Source organism: Cyprinus carpio, chromosome B6, assembly GCF_018340385.1.
Source record: "Cyprinus carpio isolate SPL01 chromosome B6, ASM1834038v1, whole genome shotgun sequence".
NCBI classification, from domain to species: Eukaryota; Metazoa; Chordata; class Actinopteri; order Cypriniformes; family Cyprinidae; genus Cyprinus; species Cyprinus carpio.
The window spans coordinates 3,254,887-3,279,398 of NC_056602.1; the positions used below are offsets into that span (position 1 = coordinate 3,254,887).

The 24,512-nt window shown below is 35.9% G+C and overlaps 1 protein-coding gene and 1 pseudogene across 1 annotated transcript; one reads left to right on the forward strand and one right to left on the reverse strand.

Moving 5' to 3' along the window:
* Nucleotides 1-814: 814 nt before the first annotated feature.
* On the reverse strand, nt 815-4,705 carry LOC109113166 (annotated as a pseudogene).
* acvr1bb (activin A receptor type 1Bb) lies at nt 4,640-24,211 on the forward strand. The gene is made up of 9 exons (XM_042725337.1): nt 4,640-4,796; nt 17,247-17,492; nt 17,585-17,833; nt 18,967-19,197; nt 19,296-19,463; nt 20,248-20,404; nt 20,511-20,635; nt 20,749-20,879; nt 21,855-24,211. The coding sequence occupies exons 1-9, from the start codon at nt 4,733-4,735 to the stop codon at nt 21,978-21,980; spliced, it is 1,497 nt and encodes a 498-aa protein (XP_042581271.1). The 5' UTR covers nt 4,640-4,732; the 3' UTR covers nt 21,981-24,211.
* The last annotated feature ends 301 nt before the right edge of the window (nt 24,212-24,512 follow it).

Consider the following 24,512-nt stretch of genomic DNA (forward strand, 5'->3'; position numbering starts at 1 on the left):
GGTTTCTTGCGATTTCATAGATGACTAATAATTTTTACAGTTATTTTCCTTGTTCTCTCAGTGCATTAATAACCTGCATTAAATAAAGTCTAAATAGTCTGGATTTACAAAGCACAGCATCATGATGCACAGTCACGGAAAGGGCTTGAGATCACACACCCTCACTCACACAGTGAGAGTGAATATTAAATAAATCACGACAGATATAAGAGATCACTGTGTGCAGAAGGTGCAGTGCTGTCAGGCCTGGTGTGAGTTTTCATGTTGGGTGACACCCAGGTCCCTCCTGTGCTCTTCTTATTTTGCAAAGAGATCTAACTATGACACACTCATTCGGTAGGAGGATTTCAAAACACTGTATTTTAGATATGACAACATCTGCACATATTAGGAAATGGCATTTACAATATCTGTTGTGGTGAAAGTCATGAAGAAACAGACTTTCCTATGAATCTATGAATACTTTCTGTTTGCCAACATACCATAAATGACATTGAACCTAAGAAAAAAAAAAAACATTGTGAAGTACTCCTGTTCAAGACCGAGACGGCAGAAAGCGTTTGTTTTCTTTATTTTATAAAAGCACAACGTTTTGTTGATATTGTGAGTGCACACAAATAAAACTAGACCCTTTATAGTTTAAAATGATGTGTTACTCTTACCTTTATGAGCAAAAATGACTGCGTATTTTAAGTTGTTTCCACTGCTAGAAAAAAATACTATTGATCGCGCTGGCGCCTCCATGTCCTGCGGCTTCCACTCTCCACACAAACGACTGGCTCACTATTAAACAATATTAATGGCTCACAAAACATTCAGGTTCTGTATTTAATCAATTAATACATACATTCTTACACCAAATCCATACCAACACAACACATGAAAAATTACTCAAATAAAATATTTGAAGTTCCTACCCAATTTAGCAATGCTGTGAATAAACTATGGACCCACAAAACATTAATCAACAGAATGCATGATGCCATTATTCTGTTTGAAGGTTATGATTGTTAGGTAACAAAAAGTGCTTTTTTACAATACAGTAGTCAGATCTGCCTGATCTATTTACCAAACGGTATAGACATCTAATGCAGAACGGGCAAAAACACCAGCGACTGACTGCAGAATCTCACCAAAACATGCCCCGATCATATTTCACCCCAGAAAACAAAAGAAAAACATGGAATTTAAATTGCACATAGAAAATTACGTTTTGACTCACAATTATCATTACCATGATGCAAAAAAATGCATATGTTTTAAAACTGTTAAGTACTCATACATCATTAGTTAGAGAAACTAACTAGCATGGTCCTAAATGCAAACATTTTCCTTATGCAAAATAACATAATGCTTAAAGTAAAATAATCACTTTTCATTGTTTTAGGATGAAAAGTGTCCCGAAAATGTTTTTGAAACATTATTTAAAATAATGTTTGTTTCTGTTCTTTCATGATGGTTTAATAAAGTTATCATGAGAGTAAATCTGATTTAAAGTGGAGCAAACATAATCTAGACACACAGTTTTGAGAATGGTCAAGGCTAGACATCTCTGATTTCTATGTGTGGCACAAATAAAAAATAAAAAGATAAAAGGAAACAAAAACTAAAGTGGTCTCTTATTTTGCTAGATTCTATAGTTTAATGCAAAAGCTTAGACTTGTCAGTATCTCTATCTATTGGTTTTTGGTTTGTTATAGATGAGAAAGTCTGAGATGTCATGCCATGTGTTGCTGTCGTGGTAGTGGTAGTTCATGGAGGACTGGAGCGACGGCTGAAGCGTGTGAGGATGATACTCAAACAACCAGAGCACGATTCCCCACACCAGCACAGCAAACAGCGGGAACGGGTCTTTCCTGGGCTTCGGGACGAAGCCTTTTTCCACGGCCAGTCGGGACAAAGCAAAGAGAATCCTGGACAGCAGGTACATGTTTATCTGGGGATAGGACCAAAATGACAGAAATCAACGAAGAGATATTACAGTACTGGTGAACAGTTGATGATTAAAATGATCATTTATCAATTATAAGGATCATTAACATGCCTATTTCTTATAGAATATAAATATATCCATATGTTAGCATTGCAACCATTGCTGTTGTAATTTTAACCATGTCTGAAATGAATCATGCTAAGAAGTTAGTTTACCTGTGTGTGTGTGTGTGTGTGTGTGTGTGTGTGTGTGTGTGTGTGTGTGTGTGTGTGTGTTATTCACACCCTGTACACAGATGAATGACAGATGTTGATGATTGCACTTTGAACAGAGTAAAGATAAGTCTGACTTAAACTGCCTCTTTGTTATAAGTGAAAGGTAACTAAATGGCAGAATTGATTAACTGAAGTCGCTGTAGACTAAATGTCAATCTTTTTTAAGTTATGAAAGTGCCTATTGTAATTTTGCTGGTTTACATCACCAAAATTGCGCAAGTATTGCTGTTTTGTCCCCACCAATGTCAACATCAAACCTCCGCCCTTGATATTATCAATGTTGAGAACAGTTATGCTGCTTGATATTTTTGTTAAAACTGAGACACATTGCCGTTCGGATAGTTTAAAAGAGAAAGTAAATGTAATGATGCAAATTATTTCTATTTTTATGGTATGTTGTTTTTTATTGTTAAACTAAATTTCTTATTAAAAGAAATTGTTCTTTTGAACTTTTTGTTGAAAAAATGTTGTGGTGAATACATTTTTTTTGTTATGATAATAATCAGATATGTTTCTTGAGCAGCATATTAAAATGATTTCTGAAGATCATGTGACACTGAAGACTGGAGTAATGATGCTGATACAAATACAGATCTGATTTTTTTGGATCAATTACATTAAAAAAAAATCTTACTTATTCCAAACTTTTGACCACTGGTGTATACACAGTTTACAGTGCCATCAAAAATGATTTGAACACCCAAAATGTATGAATGTCTTTGCAGTACACAAAAATATAAAAGCAAGTACAATTTATTTGAAAGAAAACCAGATTAAAACATTTTCAAATAAAACATTTCACTAAAATAAGTAATTAAATGATAAATCCAATAATGCACTAACCTGGCTGTTGATGTTGTTATTTTCTCCAAACACCAGCCAGCCTCCGACATAGGCAGCCAGAAAGCAGTGCGACTGCAGAGGTTTCTGGAAGCGCTGCTGGAGAGCCTGCAGGCCTTTATACGTCAACACAAAGCAGGCCAGATTCCTGGAGTGAGTCTATGTGGCCTGAGCGATCTTCTCTCTCAGACTGACGATGATGTGCAGATAAAGCAAAGACTAGATTTTAAGTCATGATGTATATATGATTATTCGATGTGATTATCTGACCAGCATGGGTACAATGACTATGCAATGCAAAGCAAACAAACCGACAAAGTTACACTGATATATATAAATCCTAAATAATATGGAAATCATATAATAACATATGTTGTTTTCCCCCCGCATATTATTAACTGTATATCAACAAGTAAAAGCAGCAGTATAGCTATTCTGGCATTAAAGTGACAGGTAGTTATCTGAGAGTTCAAAGTTCACTTCACCTGCCACTTCTGAACAGAAACGTCATTACTAGAGCGTTGGGGGCACGAATTTTAGCGCCATATCTGAAAAATAACTAAATAAAAAAGAAAGAAAGAAAGCAAAATGAGACCCTTTTCATATGAACAGTATATTATTGCAGATTTACAGCGAATCGAATATCTAAAACTAGCAATATGCAAACCTATTACTTTAAGTTTGAGAATAATAACGCACATAAAGAAGGAAAAAATGTATATACGAAAGATGAAATACAATTGAAAAGGGCTGCAGCATGTCCCAAAAGTAAACATTGAATGCATTTATTACTAAACAAGCATAAAAACGTTGTTTAAAGGTCATCCAAACTCACACACAGCTCCATTCCTGAAGCCTTTGACGACTGCCAGCGCGGTTTTATATTTGTGTTGTTACAGGAGATTGTTGACTGTGTATAATAACGTTTTAAAGAGATCTAAGGCTGCTATGACTCTCCTTTAGACGGACGCCTCACACACTGTAACACACGGAAACATTCCTGCTCGCAACGGTTCTGCGTAAAACAATTATATGAGATATTATAACTTTTATTATATAAATTAATCAGTGTCCACGTAGGATTATTAAAGTCTTAATAAATTAGATCTGAGTTTATGAGGCTGTCATTGCTGGTGTGGAGCACGAGAGGGCGCTGCTGAACGGCTAATGTTTGTACAGTCACACTCAAGTACAAAATATTGACAGTCGTTTTGTTTTCTTATGGAAAATGTATTATTTGGTAGCTTAGAGAACAGCAAAGAAAAACATAGTCACGTTTGTATGATAAACCTTTTTTTCATGCAAAATGTAATATTCACAACAAAAAAAAATCTTCTTTTTGAACCTTGCCTTATACACAGAGGCATTGTCATGTTAGAATAGAAAAGGCCCCTGTCCAAACTGTTGCTGTACAATTACACGCACACAATTCCCTAGAATATCATTATATGCTTAAACATTAAGATTTGTACTAATGGAAATTACTAAAGTAGTCAAGCCCGTTCATTAGAAGGGGGTGTACCAATACTTTTGGCAATATAGAGTATATGAGTGTGTCTTGGTGTTGCGCGTGCACTGTGGCTCTGGCTATTGTGCGCGCGCACTCGCGTAGCTATTGCGCGGACTACGCGCTCGCGACAGCGGCGTTGACGCGCATTCTCAGTGCGATGGGAGTCCTGTGAGGATGGACACACGGCAAATCCTGCGACTCCTGACCGTTTTATCAGGACTGAACGGAGTGTGTGAAGGTGAGTTTGAAGTGTTTGTTCATTCTAGCAGTGTCTTGTTGGCGTCCGTGTGTCGGTTTGGTTAATTTAAGGCGTTTTAGTCGCTGAACGTTTGGCGTTTAATACAACAACAACATGGCGCTGGGATTTAACGACTGGCCCCATTAACTCTATGCCTTTTCACTGACTTTGTCTCTTTTTCTGTCAGAAACGTGAACGTATGATGTGCTTAAATTTATATTTTAATATATGCGATGTTAAAATAACAATAATAAAGCAGGATGACTCCGTTTATGATAGAAACTCAAAAGGTGAGGGCTAGCATGCTAACAGGCTAACACATAGTTAATAAGTGTCTGATTCGGATAAAAACTTCAAAAAAACTCAAATAAGCTCGTGTGATCGAATGCAATGTATTTACGTTTATATGAGTCTGAATATGGTTGATGAACGACCACACAAATTGTCATTTGACACATTCAGACGGGTTTAATTCTGTTTCAAAGCTGTGTTTACTGATACTTTTCCTTGTTTTTGTGCACGTTTGTTATTTTAGTTGTTTGTTTTTTCACTTTAGGAAGTAATATGAAATGCTTACAATTTACATAATCACAGTATGAGTTACAGTAAACAGATACAGTAATCAAAAATGTCTTTATTAGGATCCTGGCGGTTTGTTTGAGCCTTAATCAGATTTTATTACATTTAAAGCGGCTTACATAAACACATCTGTGTTGGTTGACCTGTTGCACATTAACAAAGGTGGAAGTTCCTCCAAATGTTAATTATTGTTTGGTATTAATGATCGGTTTAGCTAAATAGAGAGGAGCTCTCAGTTCACTGTAAGTACAGTGGAAAATCAAGTAAATGGTTGCTCTCAGTATGAAATGACATGTTAATGTCTGGACAGAAGCAAGGAGTATGGTCTGCAGATTGACGCTTTCCTTCTGAGTGATGATATGGTTTTGAGAAACAATAAGCTCTGAGTGCAGGTTATGATAATGGTTGGGTGTTGTGTGGGTTAAATCTCAGTTCTTTGTAAAGAAGGGACAAAATAAGAATATGACCGAGCAGTGACCTCATTTCTCTTATATATGTGTGACTCTTTCTCTCTCCATCGTATAGAAATACAGTGTGTCTTTGTCCATGTCTGGTTTGATAAGGGGTAGCCAGGGGTTTTTCTTTATTACTATTAAAGGTTTTTCTTAACCCGCTGTTAAAAAAAAAAGGCCCTTAATGTTTTCTGCATATTAAAGGCTGACAGGCGTTTCCTCCTCAAGGTTCAATAAAGTGCATCTATCAGTCTGTTGATCAATATGCCTGTCTAGGAAATAATTAGTTCATTGTGTTCTCTAATGATCTTTAAAAGCGTAATACTTTAAAATTATTTATGTTTAATACATTTAAATGGTTTAAAATTTATGATGATAATGCTGATACTTGGCAGTGTTAGATTCTGTACTGGGACGAAATTATAGCGCTGAGCTTGTGTGATACAGCTAATGTCTTCATTTAGCCTTTTGATGAGATTCACTGTATTGGTTTATACGTAGATTTGTTTCTTTGAGAAATATGTAACGCGAGCTCTTTTCTGCAGCTGCGAACTATAACCCACAGTTTATGTCCTGTAATAAAATCTTCAATAAACCTAAGACAGAGAGGGAGAAAACAAAGTAAGTCACAAATAGCATTATTGGAGTAGGCTATGTTTTACATGAAAATACCATTTCAGTCTTTCGGTTTACGTAAGTCATAAATTTTATTTTTGGAGTAGGCTATGTTTTACATGAAAATACCATTTCAGTCTTTCGGTTTCACACACAAATTAATATTTAGAAAATATTTCAGTGTAATATTGCTCACCTATATTCTTATAACAGCATGGATACCATTTATTAATCTTCTTAAATATATCATGCATAGCATTTTAATGCTTTCCCAGTCTTGATATTTGCATCAAAAAATTTTGGTGGGTAATCAGATTAATTTTTGCCAGCCCTAATTTAATTCAACGCACTTGAATTGAGTGTAAATGGTAAGTAATTTATTTAGTGTAATATTGCTCACCTTTATTGAGTATGTATTTGAAACAATGTAACTTTTCAAAAATGGCATTATTTTTAGGTTTGGCAGGCATTTTTGATGTATAGTACTTAGCATTTTATTGAGTCTGTATTTGAAAAATGTAAAATGCTTGTTAATCTTAGTCATTTTTGACATCTTAGTCATCTTGAGCTTGGTAATCTTTCACATTTTAGTCTTTGAGTCTTTCATAGTTTTAGTCGACGAAAAGTCATTGCATTTTTTTGTCAACTTTTAGTCATTACTTTTAGTCAATAGGTTTAGCCAAACTGTAGTTACCAAAATTTATTTTGGTAGCTATTTTTATATGTAGTCTTTAAACTAAAATAATTATTCATTCTTCTCTCTTTAGACCAAATCAATTAAGCTTATGAGAAATTTGAATTAAGGATTTAATTTGAAAAAATAAATTATGACAATTTTCATTTTTGGGTGAACTATCCCTTTAACAGTAGTGAAAAGAATAAGCTTATGAGAAATTTGAATTAAGGATTTAATTTGAAAAAATATATAGACAATATATATATATACTTTATTATATATATAATTTTTTTTAAAGAAGATACAAATACAAATTACAATTAAACTGATTTTTTCAGATACAGTAGATTTTACTTAACATGTATACATTTATTTAACATCTTTTGTTGGTTAACATTAATGACAGATAGGTATTTAATTTGGAATGCTGTCCTTTTAAGACGGAAGGCATGCATGAAATACTGACACACGTTCAGTTTTCACCCACCTGCTCACTTAATCCACAACCTACTGTATTTACGTGAGATACTCTACGCGATAAACATTTGGACTGCTGTGTGTGTGTTCGAGTGCTGGGAGCTAATCGCGCGCTGTATATGAGAACTGAGGAAGTGGAGCACGAGAGAGAGAGAACACTTCTATCAGCACGATTCCTTCACTAACTTTAAGTTAATCGACAACGAACTGTGCCTCCCGGGAAAAACGGGACGTCTGGTTACCTTATCCCTACCCCTTCAGGTGCTGAGGCCATTGTTTCAGATCGCTAGCTCGCGGTTTATTAGTCTATCCATCCACTGCGGCTGCTATACTGACTAGATAAGCAAACGCCCCTTAATCCAATGACAGGGATGCACATTTTGAAGGACAATAGCCTATAGGATGCATTTTGAATGTCCGGTAGTCCTCAAATAACATCATAGTCCAGTCTCATCTAGTTAATGAAGATGCGGCATAAATTTAGTATTTTTAGCTCGTCAACGTCTCATCTTAGTCACAGAGAAAATGTTTGTTAAGGAATATTTTTCGTCGTCGTCTTCGTTAACGAAATTAACACTGCTTTGTGGTGTACAGCACAGGTCACCGTGTCACACACAGCATCGTATGCAAGATGAACAGTCTGTGTCTCATCACTGCACCAAGTGGTTTTCGTTTTGATGAAAATCCCGTGTCTGTCACCACATGGAGTTCTTGAGAAGAAACTCTTATGATGTGTTAGCTAAACTTCTGGGGATCAGTTTTCCAAGTTGTTATTGACAGATTCGCAACAATCTCTGATGTTTTCATTAGTAGGTGATGATTTGTTAAATCACTGATGTCACTTACATCAGTGAGGGTCTGGGTCTGTTTGCAACAACCCCCTAAAGCTGAGAAAACCCCTAGTTAGGCTTTAATTTCAAACCAAAAGTTCATTTGACTTAAGTGGTTTGTTGCATCCAGTTATTTTAATATAATTTTTGTTAGTATTTAGAATTTTTTATTTTCCTGTTTTCTGTTTTTTATTTAATTTTAGTTGTAGTAATTTTTATTAAATTAAGTTAGTTTTAGTAATTTTGTTGCATGTGTTTGTTTGCATGTTACTTCATGTTTATAGTTTTTAATACTTCAGCTTTAACTAAAAAAAAATAAAAATGTTGCCTTGGCAACTAGCTAAAATATGTATTTTTTTTTTATTCCAGTTCAGTTAATGTTTATTTTATTACATATATATATATATATATATTATATATATATATATATATATATATATATATATATATATATATATATATATATATATATATATATATATAAATAATATTTTTTTAATGGTTTTGCTCAGCTATCTGCTGACCATTATTTTTACATAGCATTTTAAACCACACATTATGTTGTAGTCCCTATAAAATCACTGGCCAATTGGCAAGTAACAAGTTTTGTTTACTCAGACTCACTTTTGTCCCATGTTGAGGGTTAATTTTGGGCCCTCCGTGTAATGAAGAAATATTTTTAATGTCCTAAAGACACATTTAACATTTATTTTTAAATGTGTACAGTTCCTAACATCATATTATTGTAATCTTACCAAATGTCTTGTAAAATGCCCTTGAAAGAGTGAAGTTTTCCAGTCAGTTAATCAGATACATGATTGTGTTAATGATTATTAGCTGTATTTTACTCACAAGTTTACCAGTTTATACGTACTCTTCACAGTTGAGAGATTTCAGCTTTCACCTCAGTGTGCATTGGATTGAGACTCAGGTGTATAATTTACGGCCGATGTTTTCCAAATAAGTAAGTGTTAGTCAGTTCGAAACTGTAATCGGCAGAAGCCGGAAGATGTGGTTTGCGTCTGAAAGTCATTTGAGTTTCAGTGTTATAAAAAGCCAATCTGTCGTCATTGAAAGCTCAGCAGTGCCAAGTCACCTGTCAGACGTCAGACTAGTAATTAATTCACATGTAAGATTTGTAAACAAAATAATTTTATATCAGTTTTACAATGAAAATAAAATAGCTGGTTGTTTTGTTGCAGGATAAAAATAAGCAAAGACTTTCCGTCAACTGAACTGATATATCAGCCTCTTCCAGTGTAGACAACCTTTGTTTTGTTTTTGTTTTTTTTGGGGAAACAAATCATTAGTTTTGCTTTGCATCACTCTAACGTGACTGAGTTGTTATTCTGAAAACATTACATACAGGACATTATCTGAGCTCGCCAGTCACTGCTATTAGCTGGTTGTAGATGAGCAGATTTAAAGGTGCCAGAGCCAGTTTAACTGGTTCAGGACCGCCTTTCTTTGATAAATGTTTGGAACTGGGCTAGATTTTTTTCTATCATAAAAACACTTAGTAACATGATTCTCAGGGAGGTTACTACAGAGAAAAACACTTTTTTCTAAAAATAACTAGGCAGCATTACTGCATGTCCATTTACTTGAGACCACCTGCATGTTTCACAGCCCTGCTGAGAATGATGTTCTTGAAATAGGAAAGGCAACACTTCCTGGTTAATCAAACACTGCGTGACGGCACCAAATTTCCAGTAAAATGTGGAGGAAGAGTTTGTTTAGGCCAGCATTACTGTCTCAGGACTTAAACAGCATTGTATGCCTTGCGACCAATTAATTAATGAATTCACAGTTGGTAAATTGAAAATGATCCATTGTGTACTTGCACAAATTATGTACAATATTTTTCCCTCCAGAATATTTTTTAGTGGCATAGAAACTAATTTATTGTCAAATGACCAGTTGTACCAGAACTTGGTTGACAACATGTGGCTTGTGGCTTTCACTGGAGGTAGGCCTATGAACGAGGCTTCAGACCACATGTCTGTATCTGTCGTACCTTTTTCATGATTGTCAGTCATACTGTGATAGTTTGAGGTGGAAGGTTGTGATTTTTGTATTGTGTATGTATGTTGTTTAGAGTAAAAGCAAACTTAGTTTAGATTTTATGGCATACTAAAACAGTCATATGACAGCATATGATATTTGTGTCTGACATAGTTTAGAAACAGTGTGACTTCTCTTGCTTTACATGGAGGTGTGTGTAGTTTGTTGACAGTGTGAATAACCACATTGTTGATCTAGAAGATTTTTTTTCATCAGTTGTCTGTAACTTTACATGAATGCTGAGCTGTTTGTGAGAGCGTTCAGACAGACCTGCGAGTCTCACTGTGTTTTGCACATGTGTGGGTGTTTGCTTTCAATGCAGGAAAACAGGGCTGTGCAATTAATCGAAAAAGATTTCGATTTTGGCCTCCAACGATTATGAAAATACAATGATCGAGATAAAATGATTATTGCGCCCCATTCCGCCGCCTTTTCCAGCGCTGCACTTTCGTTCCTCCATAAAAGCTCAATTTCACATGCGAATCAGTAAAATCATGTAACGTTACTTTTGCAAAATGGGACGTGCTTGATTTATAGAAGTATATTTATTCATGTTTTTAAAAGCGTGAAAGAGAACTTGTCCTGCTCTTTAGGAAGATAACATTATATGGGCTCAGAGACAGAACAGGACACAGACATGTAAAGTCATCTTTTAGCTCAAGGTGCGCGCCTTAATGGAAATGCAAAAATGTATTTGATTATTCATGTATACATTCGTTGGCCATGTAATAAATGAACGTAAAGAGTTGATGATGAAAATATGTGTGTGACGGTAAATTGGATCCGTGCGGCTCTTAAAGGGACAACGGGCTATTTTCCCGCTGCGACAGTGTGCTTAATATTAATCAAAACAACAAAAGACAAATTCAAAATTAAAAAAAAAAGTTTAATTCTTACAGTGAAGACTATGCTGTTTTAGTTTATATTTGATTATTCATTTCTGTAGTAAGCTGTAAACTGCTTGAGACTTGCATAAAATAAACATTTAAGCACAGTGTGTTTCATTTGTATCTTTTTATTCTTCTATATTAGTTCTTTGCACTTTTTTATTACAGACAGTTTAATTATTTTCAATAATCTTGACGACTTTTTGTTTGTTTGTTTGACATTCCGCTGGTCTCTACATTGTAGATGTCATAGCAATCTTATTTACAGGAAATACATATTTGATAAGTATCACTATCTTTAAATAAATCACTCGTATATAGTTTTGGTCATATGGCCCCCTCATAATCGTGTTAAATAATCGTGATTAAAATATTGACCAAAATAATCGGTCAACAGCCCTACAGGGAAATGCCAAATTATTTAATTGTCCTTTGAATAGAAAATGAAGACCTATGCTAAAAGCCCTGTGAGTCTGCATGAGTCTGCACATCAGGATACACAAAGCCTCTATCAGACCTTTTTGGGGAACAATACTGTACGCACAAATCAAATTCACTACCTCTAAAGTTCCTAAATATCCCCCCAAGGGTCGTATGAAAAAAAGTACAACTAGAAATTAGACTGGCTAATATTCCCATCTGGATTTGAATGGTTTCCTGTTATTAAGCTGAAGTCCTGATGAGTCACAATAATTATTTCCATATTGTCAAATGGTATTAAATCATATTTAGTTAAGAAATTAGATCAAAAACTGTAGAAGAGGAATATGAGGACCAAGAAATTTTCATTCATCGCAGATCATTTAATTTAAGAAACAATTAACAACTAACACATTTTATATTCTACTGTGTAGAGGTCACAAGACCTGCCCACATGGCTTTCAATTACTAACACTGAGGCATAGTCATAGTGTCTCATATTCACTAAAATGTTGTTTATGGATGTTTTGTTACATGTTAGCAGTTCTTTGTGAGCAACATTACACGTTTAGTAAAAGATGTATTGGTCTTTGGACCTGCTTCAAATTTTTCCACTCAGTGTAGTGTAATTATAAACAATTATGCACTTTGATATGTCCATGTTGCAATTTTATGATGTTGTTATTGTCTGTAAAATTGCCAAGATTCTGAAGAAGTATGATGCAATATTTAATCTCACTAACGAGTGGGTTTTTGTGTGTGGTCTATTTGTGAAAAACAGTGATGGATTGCAGTTATTTTGTAAGAGAATATATGGACTAATGTTTACTGCAGAATATACACTGTATACTGTCTATTGTTTTTATTAAATAATATGAGATGTGGTATATGCAACCTTTTAAATAGCAGTATTCTACATTGTTTTCACATGACTTCACTGCAGTGCATGTTTAATTCAGCAAGTGACGTCTAGTCTAGAAAATAAAAAGGTTCATTGTTAACTTGATTTTGGTTTTAACATCTTGCCTAATCAGATAAGGCATTAGGGACATTATTTTGTCACTTTACCTGTGTGCATTTGCAAGTAAAAACAAGTCCATGTCACTTTGAGGATGTGAAGTCAGAGTTTAGCAGTGAGATCATGTTTTCATGAACTTTAGCTTCTGTTCTTCTTTACAATACTGTTATATGTGTTTTCATTTACTATTACTAGTATTTGCTAAATGGTGTTTGCTATGTTTTGATGTTTGTTTGTGTTTTGTTTTTTTTTGTAGTTTTTTAACTGGTTTAGACAGAATGGAAATTAAAAAAAAAAATGTTTTTTTTTTTTTTTTTTTTTTTTTTTTTTTTTACATTTGGCATCAAATTGCAACCTAATGCAGTACTAAAATTATTAAAATTCATTAAGCAGATGTCCTTAATTAAATTGCATTTAATTTGCAGAGGCATATTTTGGCATTGTGCAAAAAGATGCATATAAAAAAATGGTAAAATACACAGTTTTGCCCCCAGCTCTACACTAAACTCCTGTGCCAAAATACTGCAATTTGATTGAACTTTGAATTTAATAGCAAAGGGATAGGGGACATGTTTCCTCCTCCGTGTTGGTAAGCCTAACTGCTTTGCGATCCTAAATGCATGATTGTCAAGTCACCTTTATTTATATAGTGCTTTAAACAAAAAAGATTGCATCAAAGCAACTGAACATTAATTAGGAAAACAAACAACATTAATTAGGAAAACACTGATTGTATTAAGTAGGTTTTTTTTTTTTTTTTTTTTTTTTTTGGGTTTGGATGTTTTTTTTTTTTTTTGTCATTTTAATGAAAGTCTTATCAGTTAAATCTCTGCCATCAATTGTGACATCGACCACAACGGCAGCGTCATATCATCTGTCCTCAAATAGTTTCGCTTTGTTCATTGCCCAAGGGGAAGCTCCCATGATGATGGAGCATCTCTTTACGTCATATTGTGTGAATGGGTGTAAATAACAGGAAATCGCATCTATCAACAAATATGCCACTATACATGCAATAATGAAACAAGTTCAGTGGAAAACCAAGCTCACTGCTAAATTTATACATTCTGCTGTGACCTACATGCATGCAAACACTTTGATTAGTAAAGCAGAAGTGCTGTGCTTGTCTGTTGCTGAAAGCAGAAAATGTAGAAACAGCCTGGGCAATACTGCAAGAGTATACCATAAAACAAGATCCTCTTAATGTGAATTGATCACAGGCTTAATTTGTTTAATCGCTCCATGTTTTTGGCTTGAAACGAGTCCTCACACCACGAATGCAACACGCTCGCAGCCTGCATTCAGCACTGTGAAAACAGAGAACATTTTGGACACAATCACCATCATTTTTTTTTAATTTCAGTTCACACTTTCTAATTATCCATATGCCATGAAAAATATCTCAATAATGATAACATTGTGTAGGAGCTTCACCAGAGAGTGAATCAAGCGCCAAATGAATGTTGCACTTCAGGGACTCGCAGCTGTTGCATAACTCTTTTACACAACTTGATACATGACTTATAGGACTGCCAGTAATTATTTTTTTCCTGTGAAATCTCTAGTCATGTTTGTTAGTCATGGTTTCCTGTACCAAAAACTTTATTTATATCCTCTGACCCTTGTAATAAAAGTTTTACTGTACTGGCATAGTTCACGTTAATATTTATCAGGGCAGGCAGAGATGCTGAAAATATTTAGGCGTTATGTAAATGTTGGTGGCTGATTTAAAATCCAGTGTTGGGTCAAGATGGTCAGTGAGGTCAGCAAGTGACTATTTTTATCTTTAGCTTTAATGATCATTAAAAGTGGATTTGGAGAAGCTTGAAGAGGGTTTTTAGCCTGCAGCAGTCGCTGTTGAATAGTGTTTAATGTGAACCTTTTTCCACAATATACATATTTTCAAAATACACAGGGTCTCTTATTTTGAAATGCTTTAGCATTGCTGGCTGCTTGTTCGTGTCTGCAAAATATGACAATATAAAAACAGAGAATTAAACATTGTCTTAATTGGCATAAATGCATGTTTTTAATTGATTGCTCTGAAACCGTGAGTCCATTGAATGCACAACAGTGCCACGTTTTGACTAAGAAATGTGCAGCACGTATCATATTTGCATCATACATTTGAAGATTAATAAACACATTAAGCTGTTTATCGATTCCTGTTTTTAAGATACTTAAGGCTTTTTATGAGCTAAAACCTCAAGCTCATATGGGCTGCCAACACTTTAAAACCATCTCTAAGAAGTTGCTTATCATTTTAGGATGGAATGGTAAGTTAAAAAGTAGTTTTTTAGTAGTTAAAAGTCATTTTTGGAAAATATGTCTTGAGACTCTCTCTTATGAACACAATAGTTCTTTAGATTGCATCTCCCCAAAGCACATCTCTAGAAAACTCCTGCGGCCCATTGCTCTCATCTCTCATTGCTCGAGACAGCTCAGATGAGTTGAGTCTGTGTGGTCTGCTGTTCTTCACTTTTGACCGTCTACAACCTCCATGTACATGTGCTCTGGTTCAAGTTTGATTGAATCATCTGTCTGGCTGCTCTTGGACAGACCTGATGAATGAGTCTTTAACCAAGAAAAATTGTGTGGAGGGGAGGACATAATGCAGTTTTATGTTGTCCTATGCAGTATTCCAACAAGGATATGAATGTGGGACTTCATTTAATCAATCAGGAGATTATTGGATCATAAAAAACTGATTGCTTCCGTACCACAGTCACCATTTGAAACTTTCTGTTTTGCCTTGATGGCAGCCAAAAATGAAAGTTGTTTTAGAGGCATTCAGATGAAAGATTAGAACATTTTCTCATGCTTTTTTGTCTTTCTGAAGCCTCACCAGCCATGAAACCGTATTTTAAACCAATTTATTAAAAATATGAATAAATGTTATAAATTAAGTCCATTGTTTTATAAATGATGCATAATATAATAATTTGCTATCAAAACTCGTTTGAATTGTTTTATATATATATATATATATATATATATATATATATATATATATATATATATATATATATATATGAAATTGAAAGTGACGTGACATACAGCTGAGTATGGTAAAACCCATACTCGGAATTCGTGCTCTGCTTTTAACCCATCCAAAGTGCACACACACAGCAGTGAACACACACACACGTGAACACACACCCGGAGCAGTGGGCAGCCATTTATGCTGCGGCGCCCGGGGAGCAGTTGGGGGTTCAGTGCCTTGCTCAAGGGCACCTCAGTCGTGGTATTGAGGGTGGAGAGAGCGCTTTACATTCACTCCCCCCACCTACAATTCCTGCCGGCCCGAGACTCGAACCCACAACCCTTGGATTGCAAGTCCGACTCTCTAACCATTAGGCCACGACTTCCATATATATATATATATATATATGTCATTATATTAACATATATATATATATATATATATATATATATATATATATATATATATATATATATATATATATATATATATATATATATAAATACATATGCATAAAAGAAAAGAAAAAACTAACAACTTTTCTGGATTCTTCCTACAAAGACAGACATGAAGCTGGTTGGTGCATAGCATGACTCTACTGATCTCTGCCACCCCCTGCTGTTGAAAAGACACATCTGCAGTCTATTCACTGCAATACAGAAATTCACAAACAGTTTGAGATTGTGCTGTAATATAGTATATTTTACTACTGGGCTGTTGAATGCTTGAATCTGATTGGCTGACGTACGTTTCAAGGTGTGCAATTATTTTTTTTAGGGAAATGCACAGCTAAAGTAGTTCAGGCGGGTCTTGACCGCATCACTGATCATGATTTCAGTTATTTCAAAGCTCTGTACAGCAAAAGAACCAAAACCCACAGTGACCAAGCTAATAAATATAGTAAACAATAGGACAGAAATGACTAATTATTTCCATGTTTCTTGCTACAAGATTACATGATTATGTACGGAAAGTGTATACTCTCTGACACACATGGAGATGCACAAACACAGAAACGTGTTGTTAGCACTGCTCTGACAACTTGATCAGCAAAATAGTTAGCAGGCAGCATGACATTTCTCACTAGATAGGTATGGCGCTGTCCTTGAAGCAGATGAACCTAAAGTTTCACTATTAGAGAGGCTTTTGCCAGGCTCTGTTGAGAGATGCAGATTCAGGTGATTCACAAACGCTTAATCTTTCTCTCATAACTGCATTAGTCTGCTATCAACGGCTCAAGCCTCCGTTACTGGTTCTAAAATGACATTTCAGAATTAGCAACGAAGGTGTGGAATGAGATACGTAAGAAATTAATCCTACACACTGAGCATTTATAGACAAAAACCTGGCAAATGTTAATCCAGTGGCCCGTCATCAATGGTTTCTTACTTAATGTATATTATAGTGTTAATATATATACATGTAATATAGTTTTGGTTCTCTCTGCAGCTCTGTTGTGTAACTGCACCACACCACAGTGTGAGAAGGATGGGTATAAGTGCGAGACCAAGGGGGCGTGTGTGGCCTCCACCTCAGTCATAGAAGGACATGAGCAGCATGTGCGGCTCTGCATCCAGAAGGAGGACCTGGTTCCTCCGGGCCAGCCGTTCTACTGCCTCAGCGCAGAGGGACTAATGAACACTCACTGTTGCTACTCTGACTACTGCAACAGCATCGACCTCAGACTACCAACCGGTGAGCATCAGTTCTTTATATCAGCTTTAATCTATATCAGAAACAGCTAGTGAATTCCAGATGAGGAACTAATGCAGCGTGTTCTCTGTCAGTGACAAACGGACCGGGTTCAGGGCAGGACTGGGGGCCGGTGGAGCTCACTGCAGTGGTGGCGGGGCCGGTCTTTGTGCTGTGTGTGCTGGTTCTGCTGGGTCTCTTCCTCTTCCAGCACCACCAGCGGGCCTACGGTCACCGGCAGAGACTGGAGGTAGAGGATCCCAGCACTGAACACATGTTCCTGGCCAAGGACAAGACCTTACAGGACCTCATCTACGACCTCTCCACCTCAGGATCAGGGTCTGGTTAGTATTGCATGAGAAAATTTGGTGTATGGTTTGTTTATACATGTATGCAACGGTGTTATTTTAGTATTTTTTTATATATATTATTGTAGTTTTTATTAATATTTTGAATTGGCTTTTATTTATTGTAATCTTTGTAATTTATTTTTTTGTGTTTTTTAGTCATTTTTGTTCGTTTTATGTTGCTATTTAGTTTTTTTTTCCTGTTTTTTTCTTTTTTTTATTTATTTATTTATTTATTGCCAAGTCAACATTACTACTTTACTTCTATTTTACTATAGTTTCGTTTTTTTTTTTTTTTTTTTTTTTTATCTGATAGATGAATTAAAATACCATAGTTTTTATTCATATTTTGAATGGGCCTTTATTTTTATATTTTCATCGTAATTCAAGTAATTGTTGCTTGGCATAAATGCATATTTTTAATTGATTGCTCTAAAACCGTGAGGCCATTGAATGCGCAACAGTGCCACGTTTTGACTAAGAAATGTGCAGCACATATCATATATTTGTATATGTTTTGTTTTTTTATCAATATTTAGGTTTAATATATTTTTATTTCAATTTTAGTCAAGTTTCAGTTATTAATTTTAGTGGTTCAACCTGAGCACATTTCAGTTAGTTGCAATATTTCATTTTGGTTTTCTATTTTTTTCATCTATTGTTTATATTTTATTTTATGTCAGATTTATTTCAGTTAACAAAACAATAATAACCATAAATCACATTGTGATTTTGTTCATTATCATTTTCATTTTAATAGCTTAATCTAGTTTCGTTGTTGTCTTTTGAATAATGTGCAGTTAATATGGAGTTCTGGAGGGGGGGGAAACATAATATATCCTTTATATATGTCCTAATTTGTTTTTTTCCACTATCTACATATCACTAACAAAATGCCATTAAAATTAAAATTTGGCTGCCATTCTCCAAGTTTCATAACAGTAGTCCGTTTAAATTATGCAGTGGTATTTTATCAGTTTATGAACTTTTCTAGTTTATATTTATGTTTTAAAATGTGAATAGTTTGTGCTTTTGTCATTATTTATTATTATTATTTTTTTAATATCACTATTTAGGTTTCATTTATTTTTGTTTCAGCTTTCAGCCTTATTCTCTCATTGATTCTGCAGGTCTGCCGCTGTTCGTCCAGAGGACAGTGGCTCGTACCATAGTGCTGCAGGAGATCATCGGTAAAGGCCGCTTCGGGGAGGTGTGGAGGGGGAAGTGGAGAGGAGGAGACGTCGCTGTGAAGATCTTCTCCTCTCGTGAGGAGCGCTCCTGGTTTCGTGAAGCTGAAATTTACCAGACCATCATGCTCCGCCACGAGAACATCCTGGGCTTCATTGCTGCCGACAACAAAGGTAAACTAATGAACATGCTGTGAGTTTTAATGAGCTGCTTTATAGTATGCATAGTGTTGTCATCTAGGTTTAATAATGTTTAATTCTCTCTGTCACAGATAATGGCACGTGGACTCAGTTGTGGTTGGTGTCAGACTATCATGAGAATGGATCCCTGTTCGACTATCTGAACCGATATTCAGTCACCATCGAGGGCATGATTAAACTAGCGCTGTCGGCTGCCAGCGGCCTGGCGCATCTGCACATGGAGATACTGGGCACTCAGGGTGAGTTTGTCAGGGTTAGTCGATTAAATTATATCTATTCCAATACCCAGTGAACCAGTTAGCTGTCTACATAGGGAGCTGACTTCTAACACATCATCTGCATCAGATGCGCAGGCTTTTATTGTTGTTTAAACTTGATGTTTGTCATGAAAATAGCCGTGGAGGATGGCATGCTGTTAAATTACTAATGAACAAAGAAACCTCAGACATGAAAACACTGTGATTTGAAAAAAGATTAAAGGAGCCTGAGCAATGCATGTGGTCACACTAACTCTTCTTCCTTTGTTCTTAAAATGGTTTTTAAAAGATCTTAAAAGTCTAATTAAATTCATTAAATTCATAAAGTCTCTAATTCTTCTTAAATTGTTTAAATTTATTTTGGTTCTTAAAATGGTTTTCTGACCCCCCCCCACACACACACCTACAAATATCTAAACATCTTAAAATCAATGAATGAAGTCTTGAAAAATGGAACAAAATTAAGTTTCACTTTTTTGCAGCATATTCAGAAGCTACAATAAAAGTAATTTTCGTATTCTTGTGGTTGGGAGATATTAAAGCCTTAAGGTTTTTTTTTTTTTTTTTTTTTTTTTTAATTCTTATTGTCAGATACACAAATTATTACATTTTGCCAACAGTAACATGGACTAACCTTATAAAAATAAAAAGAGTTATTTCAGTAAGCTGATTATTGGTATTTATCCGGAACACTTTTTTCTTCTCTGGTCAGAGAGTTTTTCCCAGATGCGTGTGTATCTGTAAATGGTTTTGTTTTTGTCATCAGGTAAGCCTGGCATCGCTCACCGTGACCTGAAGTCCAAGAACATCCTGGTGAAGAAAAACTGCACGTGTGCAATCGCTGACCTTGGCCTGGCGGTTCGTCACGAGTCCGTCACTGACACCATCGATATCGCCCCAAACCAGCGAGTCGGCACGAAGAGGTACACCTTGTTACAATAATCTGAGCTGAAACGTCTGCTCATATGGACAGTGGTTCGTGTTTCTGCTGATGTTCTTTCACTGATCCTGTTTCTGTGTGTGTTTCAGGTACATGGCACCTGAGGTTCTAGAAGAGACTATTAACATGCGTCACTTCGACTCGTTTAAATGCGCAGACATCTACGCTCTGGGACTCGTGTACTGGGAAATCGCTCGCCGCTGCAGTGCTGGAGGTGCTGAAATTAATCAAAACCATTCTTCAAGATTTGGCATAAACAGAACTTGAAGCATGTTAAAAGTTAAAGTGAGAAATATTTTTGTTCTTATTTGTTTTGTTTGCATTCAGGTATTCATGAGGAGTACCAGCTGCCCTACTATGACCTGGTGCCCTCTGACCCATCCATAGAGGAGATGAGGAAAGTGGTGTGTGATCAGAGGTTACGACCCAACATCCCTAACTGGTGGCAGAGCTATGAGGTGAGAGAGGGATCACAACAACTACTTGATGAGTCTTCTCATCATTTTCTTTTTTTCCCTGAACCCACATAAAATAGCCTTTCTGTATCGTTGCAAATATGGTGATTTCCGAATTTCCTATTTTTGCCATTTTATTTATACATGGTCTTTTCAGATTGGGAAGGTGGTGTCGAGTTCTGAAAGATTAGATTTCCAGACCTTTTCTAATTTTTGTAGTTTCAACAAAACTTCAGTTAAAGAAGTGCTTAAAACTTCAGGAAGTTGCTTGTGTACTGCAAACACATACAAGCTTCATCACTGTGTAAGTTTTCTAGTTTTCGTAGTTTTGGTAAAACTAAGGACATTATTAACTGTTATTTCCAACGATTGCTTGCGGTGTTCGGACAATCACAATGCAGTGGGTCAGTCAGCCAATCAGAGCAGACTGCGCTTGTCAGAAGGAGGGACTTTGTAGAAAATGATGCGTTTGAGAGAGGCGGGGCATAGAGGACCTACAATAATGTACAGTATTTGAAAAATAATGTGTTTTTTTGAACATTAAAGCATGTCAACATATTCTGTTACACCAAATACACAAAATAATGATCTTTAAAAAAGCATCATATGACCTCTTTAATGCCTTATTCTACATCCCTAATCCTACTCAATACCTAAACTTAACAACTACCTTACTAACTATCAGTTAGCAGTAAATTAAGAATTTATTGAGAGAAAAGTTGTAGTTAATCGTTTTTTTCCCATAAATAACTTGGTAAGGGTTGAATGATTTTGAAAACATTTGTTGGTTTAGAAAGTCTGATCAAACTTGATTGGCAGAAAATTATTGCCATTTTATTTTATTTTGTTTGTGTCAAAGGAATGTGACGCCCTTTTTTTTCTGTATGTCATTAGTTATGAATTTTTAAGTGTATGGATTCATGAGTTCTGTTTTCTCTGATATGAACTGGCATGGTAATTTGGCTCTTGTTCCCGCAGGCGTTGCGTGTGATGGGGAAGATCATGCGGGAGTGCTGGTACACTAACGGCGCTGCGCGACTGACGGCTCTCCGCATCAAGAAAACCCTGTCTCAGCTCAGCGTGGACGAAGACATGAAGATCTGAGCGAAACACTACCTTCTGTCAGAAACACTCCTAGCAAAGAGAACGTGTACAGACATGCGACCACTCTAAACTATCCTGCCAGTTCAAAAGTATTTCCGTCCGCTGAGTCGGGACGGGGCCTACCTCACCCCACCGCCAAAACTACTGAACCTACGCTACCCAACAGCCCTCTGTGCTCTCCTCCTCTTCTCTACATCTACCATCACTACCGCCCAGCTCGCCAATCAAAATGGACATGTGATTCGAAACGCGTGAATTGGTGCAAGACCGACACGATCAGCTGATTCCTTTCATAACCACGTCAAAGCTGTTAGCAAAGCAACCTTATTTGCACTTTATCCCAGAGGTTTCGTGAGCGTTAAGTGGATTATAGCCATCTTGGTTTTGAAATCACACACTGGCACACGTGTCTATTCTTACTACTGAACGGTACGGAGATATCTATTTATTTTAGCTCGTAGATCCTTCATATGTCCTTTTTTTTATCACAATTAGATTTCCTCCTCCATGGGCGAACAAAGCTACTGTACATAGTATATTTTTTAAAAGTATGGAAATGTAAATAGCTGACCCTTTTTTTAATTTCCATGTCCTTCGACTAAGCTGAAGGTTTGATCGTCCAGGAACATCGGAGATGTGACGCAGTACGTGTCAGCGGAAGCGGTGGCTAAAGTACAGGCTTTTGTTAAACTTTGTTTTTCATCGCTAAACCTGTCACGGTAGCATTAAATGCCACTATAATGACGCACATATTATTAACTGAGGAGCATTGGGACTGTTTTGTAAGCTCGTTTTTAAGGAATATGTCATGTAAGCATAAGAATGTTCATCGTTTATCGTCTTCATGTCGCTCCAAACCCATATGACGGAATTTTTACTGTAAAACACAAAAGGACACATTGAGCAGAATGTGCAAGCTGCACTCAAAAAAATGATGAAACCTCACCATAAATGATCAATATGCTTTTATGCTATATTCAAAGTTGTCTCAACATCTGTGATACTTTTTTTTTGGAGCTTGATGCACTCAGAATTCATGAAATTTAATTGCAAGTCAAAGGGTTGCATGAGCTTGTCCAATGCAAGAAAGAAAGTCATGCAGGTTTGGAGCATCACAAGGGCGAAAAATGACAGGATTTGAATTTTAGCATTAACTCTAGCGGCTTCTGCCGCAAGTGACATTACGACGTGATCCTAGGAAATAGATCTCATTCTTCTTCATGCACTAGGTCTGTAATGAGAAGAACGACTTGAAAATGTAACTTGAAAAGTTTGGCGTCGAAGCGCACTGCTTTACTCCTATTACACTGTATTTATGACTCCTGACAGACATTATGTCTTTCTCTTGTACTCCACGGATAAATACTACTGCCCTTCTGTCCCTCTCCGCTTAATATGCAAGATGTAAATGTAGTTTCTATAATGTATGACCTTTTTTATTAATCCGATTTGATTAAGTAGACAATTGTGTGGTTCTGCTTCGTGGTTTGTTTTTTAATGTGACTCAGTTTTAATTCAGGTTTTATTCGTATAGCGCTTTTAACATTAGGTTTTGAAGCAGCTGTACAGGGTTTTTGGTCTGTGGTCTGTCATTTAATTTGATTTTATCTCCCAGTTTCACTGGACTGAGTCTGTGTTTTGACAATCTGAATAAGTACCATTATTCTCCTTCGTCCATTTGCAACAATTCAGTCACCTTACACATTAAAATGTGTCCAGAAAAAGCCAAAAATGATCGCATATAGTTAATGCTTTCTTTAGATTATATTTTCATGTTATGTAGATCCAAAATGACAAGCTATCATATGAAATGTATTTGTAACACTGGACTGAGTCACAACACTACTGAGAAATATAAGACGACACTGGCACATCGGCTGCTGATTGAGAAAATCATCTTGAATTGGGAATAAGTGTTCAGGTTTGATCTGTATTTGTTTCTACTGTCGAGTTCAGTTTGTACATATATTTATAGTTTCCAGAAAGCATGTCGCTGCTGGCAGGATTTGGGCTTCATAAATGTCTGCTCCCTTTCATCCACTGGCGACTGATTTTACATCTCAGTCCCGGTTTAGCATTAAAGAAGTTTCCTCAATCCTCTGACCTCACAGCCAACCTGTATAATTCGAGTGTATTTCCCAAATCTACATGGAGAGGCTTTTCAGGAATTTCAGTTTCCAATCATGTACATGGGTAATTATTAAGTGGTAATAAATACAGATTTTCCTACATTTGTCGTGTTCATTCTTGCTTCAAAACTTTTAACAATGTAAATATATACTAAGTAACTTGTTCAAACTATAAAAAGCATGTAATTTATGTTGTCAAACATGACATTTACACAAGACATTTATTAAAAACCGCTTGAACTTGAATAAAGCCCGAGGGAACGTCAAGAGTTCATCAGATGGCTATAATGCAAAACTAGTTCAGCTCAATTGCAAAGGGAAAATAGAAATACAAATGCAGCTTTCATCTAATAAAGTGATTTTTATATTTTTTTTTTGGACATGTTATAGAGCCAAACAAAGA

Coding starts and splice junctions, on each gene's coding strand:
- acvr1bb (XM_042725337.1), top strand. CDS start 4,733: ATGGACACACGGCAAATCCTGCGACTCCTGACCGTTTTATCAGGACTG. Junction 4,797..17,246: donor ACTGAACGGAGTGTGTGAAG/GTGAGTTTGAAG, acceptor TTCTCTCTGCAG/CTCTGTTGTGTAACTGCACC. Junction 20,405..20,510: donor CAGCGAGTCGGCACGAAGAG/GTACACCTTGTT, acceptor TGTGTGTTTCAG/GTACATGGCACCTGAGGTTC.